The 18,274-nt window shown below is 35.2% G+C and overlaps 1 protein-coding gene across 4 annotated transcripts; it reads right to left on the reverse strand.

Moving 5' to 3' along the window:
• Positions 1 to 3,241: 3,241 nt before the first annotated feature.
• On the reverse strand, positions 3,242 to 7,097 carry LOC145112717 (uncharacterized). 4 transcript variants are annotated; one of them, XM_079048851.1, is made up of 9 exons: positions 6,869 to 7,097; positions 6,610 to 6,701; positions 6,187 to 6,273; positions 5,615 to 5,661; positions 5,363 to 5,420; positions 5,018 to 5,119; positions 4,691 to 4,804; positions 3,812 to 4,029; positions 3,242 to 3,626 (listed from the first exon to the last, which is right to left on the reverse strand). In XM_079048851.1, the coding sequence occupies exons 2-9, from the start codon at positions 6,680 to 6,682 to the stop codon at positions 3,519 to 3,521; spliced, it is 807 nt and encodes a 268-aa protein (XP_078904977.1). In that variant the 5' UTR covers positions 6,683 to 6,701; positions 6,869 to 7,097; the 3' UTR covers positions 3,242 to 3,518. The 4 variants fall into 4 exon arrangements, with proteins under 4 accessions (XP_078904977.1, XP_078904978.1, XP_078904976.1 ...); XM_079048852.1 differs by having other exon boundaries at positions 4,691 to 4,801; positions 6,610 to 6,708; XM_079048850.1 differs by having other exon boundaries at positions 6,610 to 6,708.
• Between the last annotated feature and the right edge of the window lie 11,177 nt (positions 7,098 to 18,274).

Raw genomic sequence — 18,274 nt, forward strand, 5'->3', positions numbered from 1 at the left:
AATGCATTTTAATGATTATTTCATATAAATAATTGTTAAAATCTGTAAATAATTATAATTGGGCAAGTTATTATTTTAATAAGAAATTATTAAAATCTGGCCTAAATTGAAAATATAAATTAATTATGCAAAGTAATTAATTCAATTTAAAATTCATTTAACAAATGAATACCTTAATATTCTAATCAAAATGAATTATTGTTAATTCATCTAATATAAGAATATGTGTCTAATTATTTGTATTAGTACTCTATTCTCGTTTAGCAGTTCCTAAACCAAAACTATTAATTATATTAGGTTCTACGCCATTTTGACCCGAACCGTCTATCGTACGACACACGCATGTCGTTTTGGAACTAATGTGAGTAATCTACCCCATATTTTATAATTTTCAATACTTTTGGGATGTATCATGTGGTTCTAATATGTTCCAACTTCATTTTATTGTTTTATCACAATTGAGACATTGTTGGGACATTTATACGCGAGTCATTAATTGTATAACTATTGTTTGTTTACGCTACATGTACTTGTAGTGCATTACCATTTTTAGTCTAATCTTCATGACTATGCCCGTATTCTTGAGGTACGTTATGGACAATAATAGCGCTATTGGGTTGACCACCCCGCCTTGGGACGCTAAGGTGATTGATCGCACGTGGTTGAGTGTGTTTGATGATTAGATGCTCCATCCTATATATATATATATATATATATATATATATATATATATATATATATATATATATATATATATATATATACACACATATGTTTATATATAGGGTGAGGACTTATTGTTGTTGTTATCATTTGTTAATCAATTTTTGATTTATAAACCGTTATCTCAAATACAATTGTTTGCCGACTTCAAAAGAAAACAAATTTCATATTATAAATGTTTCAACTTCACAATTTTCTCTACTAAAAATAGATTACTCACCAACTCTCGTAGTTGACCTGTTTTTACCCATGATGCAGATTTGAAGAATGAAGTTGATGAAAAATAGGTTGTGCTTTAGAAATCCACAAGACTATTTAAATTTGATGTAATAAATGTTGTTCGTATTTGGATTTGTATTTGTATGTTGTGGATCTTGTTTGCATACTTAGTACTTAATTGAATCTAATCATATTATAACATAGTTGTCATGAGACTTTGAACAATATATCACGCCTTGATCGATTCCGACAAGGATCGGGGTGTGACAACATAGTCAACCACCACTTCATTTCCGAAAAATTAAAATTATATGGACACAAGATGTCTTTTACTTTTGTTCTTGAAGTTTAAAAAGTAAAAGGAGCAAAAGTGTTATCCTGGAAATTTAAAACTACAATAAATATTAAATATAATTTATGCAAATTAAAAACTACAAGAAATTTTGAAAAATTAGAACCAAAGGGACCAAAAGTGTCATTTTGTTATTTCTTGCGATTATACTTATAATTAAACCGACAATTGCCACCTTTTTTTATTTTGTGAATGGACATTTTCCACCCTTATACTTTTATTTTATAAAATAATACTTTTCACTTTTTTACTTTTTGATATATCATTTTCATTGTAAATTTTATAAAATATTATTTTCATCCTCTCTGTTTTCTAAATTTTCTTGTTTATTCCCCGTTACGGCTGTAAACGAACCGAATGAACACGAACGGGGCTTGTTTATATTCGTTCGTTTAAGTTTACCGAACAAATGAACGAACACGAACGGTTAAACGAACGAGTTTTCTTGTTCATGTTCGTTCGTTTAACAAATTACATGGTTCATGTTCGTTCGTTTATGTTCGTGAACATGCTAAACGGACATAAACAAACGAACATAAACGAACAAAGATAAACAAACATATATGAACATAAATGAATATATAATATAGTAATGTAATCAAACACAATTAAACATATATGGAGATAAAGGAAACTTATATGAACGAACATAAACAAACGTAAACGAACAACATAAGCGAACGTTCACGAACATAATTGAACAAACGAGAGCATTTTTCATGTTCGTTCGTTTAACTAAACGAACGAGAATTTGTGTTCATGTTCGTTCATTTATTAAATAAACGAACTTCCCGCCGAACGGTTCACGAACAGTTCGTTGAACGTTCAGTTCGTTTACAGCCCTATTCCCCGTACAAAAAACTAATTTTTTACGTGCTTATTTTTATGTATATATCGATATAAATTCGAGGTGGTCAATGTTTTGACGTATATTTAGAAATTTCATTCGTTAATTTAAAAAAAAAACAGACTTGTTTTTTTACATGTCGGTATAAATTCGAGTTTGTCTACTTTCGACGTAATTTTTTTTTTACGTTTTCATGTTTATTTTATTATTGAACTTCCGTTCGTTAATTCTTTTTTTTTAAATCTTACTTACTTATTTTTATATACATTTCGGTATAAATTCGAATTTCTTTACGTTTCGACGTAAATTTTGTGTACGTTTTTTTGCTTATTTTTATATACGTTTCCTTCCGTATGACCAATGGTGGACGCGAGACAAAATCTCAAAGGTAGTACACATGATTTTAGAGGTGGCATGTCGGAAAATATCCCAAAAAATTTACACTGTGCTGCAAAATTTGAAGGGTTGCACCAAGAACCCCCTATTTTTATATATGACTTTAGTCACATATAATACATTTTTATAATTAGAGTAAATCAGTTTTCATACGTTTTCAACTTACAAAATAGATTGGCGTTGCCGCAACCCACAATGGGCAAGTTACTAGTTCAAATTAAAAGGTATATAGAATTTGATTATTTTTTATTATACTAGATTCATCGAGTTCATCAGACTGTCTTTTATATCTTTGATTTTGCTTTATTACTCAGAATTGTTATTAGACTTTGATTGAACCATAATGTGCTGTTCATATTTTTATTTGGGTAAACTAGAAAATAATACTTTACTCACAAGAAGAAGTAAATAAAAATAAAAAGGGAGGAGCAATATTTTTGTAAATCAAATGTTAAAAATATCAAAATACACACGTCTTAGTAACCAAAATCAATCGGACATCCAAAACTATAATAATTTGGCTTTGGTCTAAACGAATCTAAATATCTGAACCAATTGGATTTAGCCGAATAATCCTACCGAAAATAGACAGCATATGAGTTAGGAATGTACACGTGGACAAGCTAAAAGCGCAAGTTAAAGATAATAAATAAATGGAATAAGAGCAACACCAAGGAACATACACCATGTTGTCAAACAAGAGCTGCTCACAAAACATTTTATATTACAAAAAACAAAATAAGTAAAACTATTTTAAGTTTGTCTAAATAATAACTACACCATGTTGTCAAACAAGAAGACACGTGACTATGATCTTACAGCTAATATCCATGATAAGTAGCTATTAATAATAATAATAACAAAAATTAGCAAACTTAATTACTTATTATCAAAAGGATAACGATTTCAAAGAGAATCATTTGTTAAACTCCCTACATGAATTCTTTGAGGCCCTAAATGGTTATTCGCATGAAACTGATCTTAAAAGTTCATAGGAAGGAGTGTTCTTGATTCATCTGAAATAGCTTCTGAGCTTTTTGCAGGAATTGGATCACACTTTTCCATACTACATGTGACATGATTCTCTAGCTGTTTTGATCAAAACACATCCTGTGAAAAAATGCTCAACAATGACATCTTTAGAAAATATGTCTATCTTTCCATTTGTGCCAAAAATGCCCCTCTTTCTCTTTGTCAATAAGCATAGTTTCTCAAAATTCCACTAAGATTATTACCTAAAGAAAGACAAAGCAAGATTATTTATGCATACATACCTTTTCCTTTTCACATTGGTCATCAGTTTTGTTATGATGAAAATAAGCATGAGTCGATGTTCTTAATGGCATGTTATTGTTGTCTGAATTGTTTAAGCCATGATCAAAACATGATGATGATGATGTGTAAAACATGTGGCTTATTGCAGCTCTGAGCCGTTGATTTCTTTGAGAATAGAAAATCTTGGTTGCAAGTGGTGCTGGAACACCAGATATTCCTGTATCATAAACATCAATTAAATACAATAAAATGTGAAACTAAAATATATATATATATATATATATATATATATATATATATATATATATATATATATATATATATATATATATATATTCATGAACTTTGCTTCAAAAGATTGGAGGTCTGAATTGGACAAGCTTTTTTTTATGAGGAAAAGGGTATTTACGTCTTTTACACAAACAAGAGATAGATTCCATGTTTTTGGGTGGGACAAAAGAAAAGTAATTTTTGTCCTAATGACGAGCTTACTAGTTTCTAGAGCTATTTTCACCGATGTAGATGAGGGCATTTACGTCTTTTACAATAACAAGCTATCAAGAGTAGCTATTTTCACTGATGTGGATGAGGGCATTTACGTCCATCTTGTTCCATAAATGGGTGGGACAAAAAATTAGCAATTTTTTTCACCACAACAATTTTCTAGGGTTAATGTTTATGATGAGGATGAGGAGGGCATTCACGTCTTTTACACAATTGAGAGATCTGGAGGAAGTACCCTAATGAACTAAAATAGAATTCACCAAAAACATTAAATGGCACAATTTTCATTGCCAATTTCAAACAATTTATTTAAATAAAAGTAAAACATGGATTAGCAAAATAGTAAAATGGAATTAGGACAAGAAGGAAGATACCTTTTGCTTTTGCTTTTATAGGAAATGAAGTTGGTTTTAGGGTTTGTTCATCCACATGAGAATTTGAAGCAGCAGAATTAAAAAGCTCAGATCTTTGAGGCTTACTAACTTCTGCTACCTTCAAGTTAAGCTCAACAAAAACAAAATTGCAGAAAATATGAACATACTTTACTCTTTTTACCAATATAGGCAATGTACTTTACTTTTTACACATCATAACAACAAAGAAAGTACATTGTTATTATTGGGTAAAAAGTATAAGTATGATGCTATTAGTAATAAAAAAAACATGGGGTTATAGACATGTATTATAATTTATAAGGATACTAGAAATAGTATTTTGCAACTTCTTGCGTTCCTTTCTTAGAGGTTTCTTTTGGATAATCTCTGTTGTGTTGTCTGTTACTGAACTTAATGACTTGCAAATCTCTGTGAAAATGGAAGTGGATATTACATAAATAAATTTTTTTAAGATAAAGTATGTTATATGTATGTATTTCATATTAACATTTAACATAGCCTATAGTATATATTAAGTGCGTATTCCAAAAAATTAGCTGGAAGCTGAAAGCTTTTATTTGTATATGAGTGTTTGGCAAAAGTAGCTGGAAGCTTTTAAAACATGTAAAATTACATAAAAGGACTTATCTAAAACAAGAAAAATAATGATACCTGCATGAGTTGCATATTGGCTAACCTTCAAAGGTTTCTTGCAAGAATCACAACAAACCTACAAGTTGATTTTAAAATGAATGGGAAATGCATCAGGAACAGGAGAATAATCAATAATGTGTGTTTTTGTCATTAAAAAAAAAGTTATTTTATATTTCCTCTTTTACCCTTTTGAGGAGAGGGGGCAAGATTTCAAGCAATAAATGAAAAGAATACCAGAAAGAAAAAAAGTAAACTCGTTTGAAACCTCACCAAGATTAAAGGATCCATCATAGGCCTTAAACCAAATACATGCATATCTGCATTGGGAAATCATAATTTTTGATAATAGATAATGAGTATACAAATATATTGAGAAGTTAAACAGAGTATTTCTCAAAAATAATGTAAAGCCATATACTGCATGGGCTATTTTGTAATTCTTAGAACTCCTAGGGACTATATTGTAACTTGCAGAAAGTTTAGTGACTGGTTTTTGTAATTTCAGAAAGTACTGGGGCCATTTGTAACATTCAGCAAGTAAATAAGAAAAAAGATGAAATTTAATTGTTGTAATAGAAAGAAATTAAAGTAAGATGCTATAATACACAAATAAATGAAAGTACATTACTAGTCTTTTTATGTCCAATGTTCTTTTTGTTACAATGATGACTTATTTGATGGATTTTTATTGTATGAGTTTAAAATTTATATACATCCAATGTTTTTCTTCTGTTAATTTATATACACCCACATGAAGGTTTCTATGACCCCACAAATCATAAATAATAAGAAGGAATTCTTGAATTATTTTCTAACTACAAATAATTAATCAAAGAATCTACCTTCTTCATCAAGCAAATTTACTTCATCTGCCTCTTTAAGTTCTCTTTGAATATACTGAGCAGCTAACTTCCAACAGCCTACATCCTCTGTCAAAAAAATAAAAAGTATTCAAGAAACTATTTCATATTAACACTTGTACTCTCTTCCTTTGCCTCTCAATTGAGTTAACCACACTATTTGATTACCAAAATTAACTTGGTTTGATCATAACATATGAAATGTATGAAAATTTTCCCACCAAACAAACAAGAATTGATTTCTAATTTTGGATCCGAAGCTACTTAGCATCCACCTCTCCGAGTGATTATTATAAGTGGATCGCCATGGGAGAATGGGGTATTAAAAAAATAGAAAGTAATTAATAATCATAAAGATGATGATGATAGCAATCAACGAACAAAAAGCATATTTTTTGTCTCTACCTGCCATTATCTGCGAGGTGCTCCCCCCTTCCAGAAGGGTTGTCATTTGCCCACCACGGAGGGAGCATACCATTGAGACGCGCTCAAATGACCTGAAAACTGCCAAAAAATGTGAGATTACGAACATGGATTACCCCAAATTACTGGACCAAAAGCGATGATTTGAAATTTTTCTGTAAGGGAAAGGTATGCGAACAGCAAAAGCTGACATTGGTAATGAGAATTCATCAAAATGATAATTTAAAATGTGTGGACTTACGACAGGTTTACGGAAGTTGAAGAGGAGGAGAATGGCGTTTCTTTGTGTGTTTAGGAGAACCCATTTTGAAATCTTGCAGCAGCTTTAGGGATTCTAGTTACAGGGATGAAATCAAATGTCCTTTCCGAATGGATTTGCTGGTTAGGATTTGTTGTTGTTTAGTGATGACGAGTAGTTTTTCTGCAGGTCCCTGAAGTTTAGACTTTGCGTCCCCTCGACCCCTCTTTCGTTATTCGGGTAGTTTTGTGTTTTATAACTTTGTTATCAAAATATACGATAGGTTCGTGTGAACATGGACACAAATGTATTGATTTTTAAAACTGTTTCAGATAAATTTCACAACAAAAAAGTAGTTTTGTGTTTTATAACTTCGTTATCAAAATAGACAATAGGTTCGTGTGAACATGGACACAAATGTATTGATTTTTAAAACCGTTTCAGATAAATTTCACAACAAAAAAGTAGTTTTGTGTTTTATAACTTCGTTGTCAAAATAGACGATAGGTTCGTGTGAACATGGACACAAATGTATTGATTTTTAAAACCGTTTCAGATAAATTTCACAACAAAAAAGTAGTTTTGTGTTTTATAACTTCGTTATCAAAATAGACGATAGGTTCGTGTGAACATGGACACAAATGTATTGATCTTTAAAACCGATTCAGATAAATTTCACAACAAAAAAGACAGTTACAACTTTGTGTGTAACTTTTAGACCTATGGGTATGGACAACGGGAAAGGGCGTTATGACCATGTTGGCACCTAATAACGGTGCCATAACGGGAGGAACCACCCCCCCCCCCCTAGCCGTTATTAGGCGTTATGTGATGACGCGTTATGGTGAACACCGGAGGTAACGCCCATTTTTTGCATGTTTTTTCCTTCAACGATCATAATTTCGACCGTTTTAAAAACGGTAACTATAAAATACACATAATTTATATCATTTTTACCTACAAAATACATAAACTTTCTCTCAACTACATATTTCTTTCAATAATTCAAAACCAAAATATGAATTGTTTTGATCCGGCACATCCGTACAACGATGATATCGACGAAAACGATATGTTCGTTAGTACGATGTATCGGTATTATACAGACCAGCTACTACAGCCAGATCTAGCTCCACTACTCATGCGACGTGCGGCGTTAAATAGAGATCGTGAGGAAGGGCATAGACGGCTAGTTAACGATTACTTTGCGGATAATTGTGTCTACCAGCCAAACGATTTCAAAAGAAGGGTTCGTTTGCGAAAAAATGTGTTTGAAAGGATAGCCAACGCCATGGAAGCAAAGTATCGTTTGTTTCAACTTTTCTAATTTATAAATGTCACTTTTAGATAAAATAAATACAATTTTTACATGTTAAATATATATTTAGGTGTCGTTTGTTTCAACTTTTCTAATTTATAAATGACACTTTTAGATAAAATAAATACAATTTTTACTATAATTTCTGATCAACATAAGGTTTGTAATTTCTTATCATATTTATGATTGTTCCTTATGATCATCTTATATGTTTATTTATTTATTTTTATTACATTGTAGGGATTGCTTGAAGCAACAAAGGAATTACTACCAATGTGGAGCATAGACAGCAAGGCACATATATGATAACTTTAGGAAGACCTATAGTGGAGTGGAGTTCAAGAATATGTCCTGGGCAACTTCCTTTTCAACTGTAGATAGTGAATTTCTGAGAAAAATGGATGATATCAAAGAGGTCAATCCCAGTGCTTATGAACATTTGCTTGCAGGAGATCCTCACACATGGTGCAGGGCATATTTTAGAACTAAGGTAGCATGTGAGGCAGTTAAACATGGCATTGCGGAGTGCTTCAATGCCATCATATTGGATGCTAGAAAGAACCCATTCTAGCATTTTTTGAAGAAAATAGGTTGTACATGATGGATAGGTTCTATCACATGTTATAAAAGGCAGAAAAGTGGGAATTGGTGGTTTGTCCAGCTGCAATCAAGAAAATGAACAAGTTTGGAGTGGATTTGAGGTTTGTCATCTGTACTTTAATGTTCTAATTTCATTCTTCTAATTTATTTGTTCTGATTTCATTTACTAATGTCATTGTAGGAATTGGAATGTGAGTCCAAGTGGACCATCTATTTTTGAAGTTAGGAATGGATTTGAAGGGTACGTGGTTGGCTTAGAAAGGTAAGTGTGTAGCTGTAGGCTTTGGGAGATCTCAGGAATTCCATGTGTACATGCACAATCTACAATATTATACACTGGACAAGATCCTGTTCAATTCATCAATGAGTGGTTTAATGTGGACAAGTTCAAGGCCATATATGCAAACAATATACTACCTATGAATGGTAGAAATTTATGGCCTAGAACTACATACACAAAGCCTTTACCCCTTTTAGCTAGAAGAATGCTAGGGAGACCAACTCTAAAAAGAAAGAGGCATGTCACTGAATCTCAAGACAAATACTCCCAAAAGAAGATGAAGGTTACTGGAATAGGAAGGACAGTCCAATGCAAAAACTGTCTTCAAAGGGGCCACAACAAGGTATCCTGTAAGAATCCCAAGGTCACATAAGAGCCCAAACCCAATAAAAAAATGGGTAGACCAATATTAGATCCTGATATCAGTCATTGGACTAGAGGTGGTGTTACAGGTGGTAGAGGTGGTACAGGGGGTAAGAGAGGTGGTGTAGTGGGTAACAGAGGGGGTGCAGGGGATAAGAGAGGTGGTAAAGGTAGTAATAGAGGTGATACAAGTGGTAGGTGGTAATACATCTGGTGGATTTGAGGATGGTGGAATGGCTCAAGTTGAAGGTGGTGGAGTGGCTGAGGTTGAAAATGAGGATGACACTATTCCTGAAAAATATTTAGTCTATCTATAGAAGGCAATGCAATATTTGAAATCATAAAAGTATTCAATTGAAGAGATTCAAAATACCCTTAGTCTGACAGATTCACACATGAAACAACTCAATGATTATAATGACACTATTGAACAAGTTCTTCCTATGTCTGTGGTAAACCCTCTTTGTTTTCATATTTAATTGGTTAATCCTAACATTCATTTATGTTATTAATTGCTTGATGTTTAACATGAAGAGGAGGATCCACCTCAGACTGAGACACAAGATGGGGCAGAAGAAGTTATCCCTGAAACATAACCAGAAAGTGAAGTAGAAGAAGAAGAAGGAATTAATGACACCCAATAATTACCAATACACATTAAGATTGTGAAAAGAAGAAGGCCCTTTGAGAGGATTGTCAAAACTAAGCTAAAGAAGATGGGATGTGTTGGGACTTCTGCAAATTCAGCATTGGAGTTGGATTAGGGTGTTAGGGTGTTAAGGGTAGTAAGGGTATTAAATGGTAAGAGTTGGGCAATGGTGATTAGGTTGCCATTTTTGTACATCTTTTGTGAATGCTACTTTTGTACATCTTTTGTGAATGCCCTTAAATACTGATAGCCATATTTTGTACATCTTTTGTAAACACATTGAAACATTGTGAATGCCCTTAACATGGTTGGTAATGACATATTGGAGTTTGTTGTTTAATTATTATCGTTGTCAAGTGTGCATATTTCATGGTTATATTTTTCAAGTGTACACCATGTATGCAAATCAAAATAACATATTCCCATTTCATTAACCAAAACATTATATGATCCATAAGAACATATATCCATTACACCATGATAACAAACCAAAAGATTACATCATCCCTACCATACCATAATACCCGCCAACTTACACCATACTAACCATACATCATCCCTACAATGAAACAAACGAAACAAACCATCATCCGCTTCTAGAATCCAAGTTCATTAGCAGACACATGTGCATTCTCAAGCATTGTAATATGATTAGCAAGTTCAAGGGCATTCAAGGGGGCAATAGGGCCATCAATAGGTATTTCAACTTCATTAACAGGGTTATTAAAATGAACAGCTACACCCCCATTAGCAACAACTCCTAATTCATACATTCTTTCTTTATACTGTAACACCCCGACTCCCAGGTATATTTTAAAAGCTTTTCATTCATTTTATTGAAGGAACTCGAAGAGTTGGAGGTCCCAACTCGTCGTGTCGAACCTAGTCATCCCGCGTGGGTTTTAACTCCTACTCGACGAGTCGGAGGACCCCGAATCGACGAGTAGGGGTTGTGCATGGAAACCCTAATTTTTAGGGTTTGCCCCTATTTAAAAAACCTTAAATCCTCTCCCCAGTCTCCCTTACAAGCCTATCGTCCAAAAACAAACCCTAGCAAGCTAACTCTCCATTTTTGAGTGTGTGAGGCTAAAAGAGTGTGTTTTGGTGCTTTTATTGAAGAGATTTGAAGACCTAGAAGATTCGAACGAGAAGGAGCCTGTAGATCCAACACCTACTTCATTTTGGCATTCATTTGAAGGTAAAAAGTCTTTACCTTGGCTTTCCATTTCTTAGATCTTCTCTCATGCATGACTATGGTCATTTTTGGGGAAAAATGGGGTCATTCTCGGATTTGAACTTGTCCAGAAGATATAGTCTCAGATATGGAGTCCTCTAGATCCCAAATTTAGAAAGCTATTAGCTTTATCTAGTATTAACCCCTCACCATGCCCTAAACCTCATTCTAGATGTGGCTTTGGTATTTTAAGCCTTTAAGACCTTGCATGCACGTAAAGTTTGCAACTTTACGTGGAATTTGTGCCTTAGGAAGCTAGATCTACAAGTTGGAGCTTTGGAGTAGCTTAAAAACATTTGTATAAGAAATGGACCGCATGAACTTGACGAGTCGCATAGCCGACTCGGCGAGTCAGATGAAGATTACCCGTAATTGGTTCTGAATGAACTCGGTGAGTCAGTAAGAGGACTCGACGAGTCAGTTAGGGTTTTCCCTGACATTTGGACACGCATGGACTCGACGAGTTGGTTGGAAACTCGGCGAGTCAATTAGGGTTTTGGTGATTTCTGAGTTCTTAAGGAACTCGACGAGTTGCTAGCTGCACTCGACGAGTCGTGTCAACATGGACTGTTGACTTTGACCATTGACTTTGACTTTGACCAAGGGTTGACTAGTTTGACTTCTGGGGGGTATTTTGGTAATTTGGGAATTTATGGAAGTGGATCATTGGTGGATATATGTGTTGTACTTGGAGCTGCATTTGGTGGAGTTTGACTTTATCACTTCGAGATACTTGTGAGGTGAGTTCTTATCACTATATCAACAGGGTCTAAGGCACCAAGGCCGACCCTTTATGATTTGTATCCTGGTTATAGGATAGTTGTTATGTTAGTGATCTGTTAGATCGGTATCCTGGTTTTACGATGGTTTCTATGTTAGTGATCGGTTAGATCGGTATCCTGGTTATAGGATGGTTGCTATGTTAGTGATCGGTTAGATCGGTATCCTGGTTATATGATGGTTGCCATGTTAGTGATCTGTTAGATCGGTTTGACTGTTATATATGCTAGCGTATGATATGTATGTACACATGTTTGTTGGTTTGGGGGATTGGGTTGAGGTAAGTCATGCTTTGTGCTGTAGGCCAAGATACCCTGTCATACCCCCAAACCAAGGATGGCGGAAACGTCCGGGGGTGGAGGACTTCATGTATAGTATCACAACAACGAGTATAATAGTGCTCAAAGTAAATACAACCATCATAAATATAATTGAAAAAGTTATATCATAGTATGTTTTTACATGGTTCAAATCAATTACACTATGATGACAAAATGAAATGTTTGACGATTTAACGTCCCATCCTCAAAAGCGGTTGATTTCCTGTTTCACTGAGTTCCTGAGAATACAAGTAGTTTGAAAAAGTGTCAACAATTAAGTTGGTGAGTTCATAAGAGTTTTATTTGAGAAAGAAGCCGTTTTCCTTGTAAAAAGCGATAGAGTATGATTCCATAAAATTCAATATTTTCTTTATTAAACGCGAAATGAACTCTCCTATGTTATGCAATAATGTACCCTAGAAAGACCCGTAGATTCCTTCTATAATCACCCAGTGTATATAAGTTATATAAAATTTAAGTTAAATAAACTGTCGAATATAATGGGTCTGCCCTAGGTCCACAACCAAACAAGGAACAGGAAGTAAGGCGGGCCCACCAATTCTAATTTGATTGTGACTAGATTCTTATATAACTCTAGCATATACACTTAGCAATTATAGCTGAAGTCTAACAATTCTAGATGAAATGTAGTTTTGATAGAAATATGTTTCCAAAGAAAATCCAATATTTTCCTTATAAAAGTCATGTAGTCTTAAATGTCAAGACAGAGAATATGTGTGTGTTTTGTACTTATAATGTTCATAATGGTAATGTGTTTCCAAAGAAAATCCAATATTTTTACTTATAAAAAGTCATGTAGTCTTAAATGTCAAGACAGAGAATATGTGTGTGTTTTGTACTTATAATGTTCATAATGGTAATGTGTTTCCAAAGAAAATCCAATATTTTCCTTATAAAAAGTCATGTAGTCTTAAACGTCAAGACCAACAATATACAAGTATTTTTCCATACTTAAAGTAATCCATGCAAGTTTAAATCGGCATAAACTCGTTTAATTTAGAAGTAAAACCCATTTTCATTTTAGAATTTTTCCTGTAACTTGAAAGATTGTTAACTCCCTATGTGAGTCGCTATAACCATACTACGACAGAATAACCTGCTGCGACGTTCTTCAGGCGTCGGAAACGAAATGACATTTGTCACCCCCGATCGGCCGATCGGACTTATGCAAGCAGCATGGGTGTGGGTTGTCAATCCCAATATAGATCTATAGACAATTCTCACGCTCTCCCTACAAGAGACTCTGGTTATAACTAATTCAGGATTTTCTGTGGTACTTAAGAGTACCCCGAAGGAGAATGTCTCACAACTTACGTTAACTAGTTTACATATAGTTTTGAGTATAAAACCTCTTCCGTGGAGGAAGTGAAATCACCTTTTATGAAAATACATTTGTGATATAAATCCATAAACTATTACTATTATAGTTTATCAAGTAGTATATGAAAAACCCATTTGTTTTGATAGTAAAACATTTTCCATGTAGTATGCTTTTATCGAAACTTCATAAACTATACTTAATGTAGTTTATTATATGTGTTCGAAATGAATGGAGGAAAACCTTAACATGAATGACTAATTTCTGTTTATGATGATAAACTAACAAAAATGCATCCAAACATTGAGAAACTTATCATTATGCACTTTGCTCAACATACTACAAAGTGTTGTTAATATGGTAAACTATGTAACTAGTTTTTATCCTTTCTGCACTGTTTTGAAATCATCATAGAAAAATCATACGAAGTCGAAAACTAACTCCGTAAACTCAGAGAGTTTAGAAAATGTGTCTAGTTTATGAATAATTTTTATTATGATTTTTAGAAGTCTCTAACTTATGTGAAAGTGTTCATAATCACAGACTGGTCCGAATTCGTTTCTGAAATGATAGGCAGTTTGTAAAAATCACCATAAATCGTAGAAAAATCATATGGAGATGTGAAAGTAGTCATTTTAAAGGTATAAACCTGAACTACTTGCATATTAAACAGTTTTGAAAGATATTAAGTTTAAGTTGGGTAAAACAGTTCGTGAACAGGTCACAACTTTTCTGTTGTAAGCTGTCAAGTTAAGTTTTGAATATGTTTTGGTGTTTTTAACTTGTATTCCCCCCCCCCCCTGAAAACTGAAGAAAACTAGAAAATTTAGGGGTATGAACTCACCTTGAGTGATTTCTTGAAGAGTGGAAGGTTGAAGATGATGAGTTTCAAGTCTAGATCCCTTGATGAACACACGAAGTTTTGGATGATCCTAAGAACGATTTTTGGTGTTAAGATATGAGTCGATGATCCAAGAGTGTTATGAAAACATGTAATAGCACTTGAGTTAGAAGGAAATACTTACCAATAAGTGAATAAAGGACTCAAGAACACATCAAAAGTGTGGCTGAAAGTTGAGAGAAAATAGGCCCTCTTGATGGTTTAAGAAGTGTATAATGTTTGATGGTGAAGCAAATGATCAAGGAAATCTCAGGCATTTCCTTATATGGAGGGTTGCTGGAGCAAGTGGCTAGGGTGAAGGGATGTTTTCCTTGGTTTGTGTGATGTGGATAAGGTTGGACCAATGAGCAAGTGACACATAGGAGGCAAGTGGGCACACTTGACCCACTTGTGGTGTAGGATACTCTTCTTAATGTAAAATAATGATTTATAATTAATAAATCCTTGAAAAATAATTAAAATAAGAGTTCTGGGGGTTAAAAATGATAAAAATATGAATTTGGTAAAAAAATCCCGTCAAAAACGGGCTTAGGAGGCGAAAGTAGTCGAAAACCGGCATTAGGGACCGAACCTGCGAGGTTCGGCTCTTAGGAGTGTGAGAACCGGGAGGAGGGGAGAAGGAACCGAGAGAAGGAGGAGAAGACCGAAGGTCCGAAGGGAGGGTGCGAGGGTCTCGGATGGGGGACCGAAGTTCGGTCCTTGCTGCTGGCTTCGGTCTGAGATGGCTTCTGACAATTTCGCTTCTGACATGTTCGGCTCCTAAGAGGTTCGGCTCCTAAGAGGTTCGGTTCCTAAGAGGGGTTTCGGTCCTATGTAGCTGTTTTTCGAGAAATCTTTCCGTTTTGCGTGATTTTTGACCAAGTTAAGGGTCGGGATGACCCGGATGACTATAAAAAGTTTGAGAGAGATTTTGGGAGAGATTTCACATACTTGGAGAGATTTCACATACTTGGAGAGATTTGGGAGAGATTTCACATACTTGGAGAGATTTCACATACTTCGAGAGATTTGGGAGAGATTTCACATACTTGGAGAGATTTCACATACTTCGAGAGATTTCACATACTTGGAGAGATTTCACATACTTGGAGAGATTTGGGAGAGATTTCATTATCGTATAATCTCGTAATGCAAGGTTCGTGAACCCTGTTATGCTTCGTTAATGATCGTTTTAAGTCCCCGAAAGGGTCCTTAGTCGTGTTTTGATGCGTTTAACTCCCTTTTTAGGGTTTTTACATTGTTAACACATAGATTCTTAGAGACACTTGAATTTTTGACATACAAATACATATTTTTATACATAGAGTAACTTTTTAACATACAAGTACTAGTTAAGTTTAACCGGTTTGACTTGTTGACTTTGACTTTGACTTTGACTTTGACTTAAATTTGGCGGTTTTCACATTATCCCCCCATTAAAAGGAATTTTGTCCCGAAATTTGCATTTTGAGTGGGACATCAAGGGTTGGGGAATAGATGTGGGTATTTTTGCTTCATTTGGTCTTCGCATTCCCAGGTGAACTCTGGTCCTTGTTTCACGATCCAACAGACCTTCACAACAGGGATGCGTCTTTGGTTTCGTCAGGAGGTATCACAAGAGTCTCGTCGGATATACATTTCTTTAAATTTGACGCGTGGATGGTTGGATGTACATTATTAGGTTCTTGGGGCAGTCGGAGTTTGTATATTGCTGGGACAATCCTAACAAGGATTTCGAATGGCCCGATGTACCTTGGGTTTAGTTTTCCATGTTTACCGAAACATATCATTCTTCTCAATGGTGAGGCCTTCAGTAGAACTCGGTCACCAACCCGCAATTCCGAGGGTTTGTGTCGCTTATCTGTGTAGTTCCTTTGTCATTTTCCGAGATGCTTTTAGCCTTTCTCGAATTTATACTAGGTCATAAGTAATAACTTCCCCTCGGAGCGTTGCATAGGGTCTGCTTTAGTGTTTCTCGTTTGATTAGGTCGGTAGAGAGCGTATGGGTTCGGTTTACGAGACTAGACTTATTCGGATGGTAGAACGTTCATTCGTACTCCTGGGTAGCCTTGTCCCGAAGTTCATGGTAGGACTCGTACCTGGTCCATCGTATTTGTCCCAAGCTTTTGTGCTTGATCTTGTCCTGTTATACGTGTGATATTCTCGAAGGGTTTACTAGGAATAATTTGAAAAGGTGCGGAAAGTGTAATACTCCTCTAGTGAGTGTTTTGAGGTTTCACAACGAGAGATGGCCCGGAGGTCCGTGTCGGATTTGCGTTTATAAGAGACGAGGGTTTCGAGGTTAGGTGAAGGGTCTTTTCGTAGCCAATTAATCGGGGAAAAGAGGACTAGACCAATCGACATCGAATGACGACAACGGATCTTTTTAGTAATACATGCGTTAAGTTGTATTCGTACGAATTATTCGTTAGGGAGATAGAGTATCATGTGATTCTTGTTAGTGTGCTCCGTTTCGATCGGTGTTATTGTTACTGCAAATGATTCATACAGCAACAGCTAGTACTGGTAGTGAGTGTGTTCTGAATACTAGTAGTGATTCCTTATATCATGATCCCCGACCGATCATTCCATGATCAATCGGTATATGTATGTCGTATGTAAATTGGTATTGATGAACCCGTCGAGTGGGTGGCTCTACCCTAATCTCACTACTAGACATGGAATAGGAGTCAGGACGAGATTATTTGCTTTAAGTCTGTAGTATTTTGATTATGATTAACCCTGATGTATATACCAAGTTATCCCAACTCACTGGTAATGATCCTAAGATCATATATAAGTGTCTTTGATTTGATTGGACGAGAGAGTATTTTAACTACTTTTTGATATACGACATTTTAGCAAACATACCAAATTCATTACGAACATATGGTACTTAAACGTTTTTGTTGTTGGAAACATTACAAAAGTCCTAATAAGGTTCCTTGTTGCTCCTGCTGGTTTGTTTGTCATGCTCCTCCTGTTCCTCCGTCCTTCCTCTCAGTTGGACAGTCCCTCTTGAAGTGTCCCGTTTCACCACATAGGTAGCATACTGGACTTACACTGGTATAGGTGATTGAAGCAATGTGATGGGTCTGTTTCCTGCAGAAGCGGGCAGTATGTCCGTCCTTGTTGCAGTTTTTCAGTGAAACACCCGACAAACCCCATTGTGATGGCAGCTACACTTGATACACTTTGGGAGTGTTCCCATATATCGTATGGCCGGTGCTTGAGTGATAGACGTTGTGGCTAGTGTCAAGGCATGAGTCGGCACTGATGTTGTAATTACAGGGGCAGCCACGAATTGTTGTCTTTTAGCGCGTTTTTGAGATAGGTTGCGCTTCTTTTTGTTCCAAAACTTTCGCTTCTTGCTCTTGGGCTTGTGGTCTGAGGCGTCTTCGTGGGCAGACACCCGCTGGTGTTCTTGACTGTTACTGCGGTTAGAATTGCCAACACCACCTTCACCTCTGCCGGCGTTGTTAGCATTGAGTTGCGCCATGATAGCTGTCACGGCTTCCGTGATCACAGCTTGGAAAGTAGCAGAGTCTATCTGCAGGATTGTTGCATCGTTTGTTGGCTGGTTACCACCTTGTGAAGACATAACTCTGTTGCATGGGGAGAAACGATTTCGTGAGTGGGGATGATT

Source organism: Lactuca virosa, chromosome 5 (assembly GCF_052849685.1).
Source record: "Lactuca virosa cultivar CGN04683 chromosome 5, Lactuca_virosa_CGN04683_v6, whole genome shotgun sequence".
Taxonomy (NCBI): domain Eukaryota; kingdom Viridiplantae; phylum Streptophyta; class Magnoliopsida; order Asterales; family Asteraceae; genus Lactuca; species Lactuca virosa.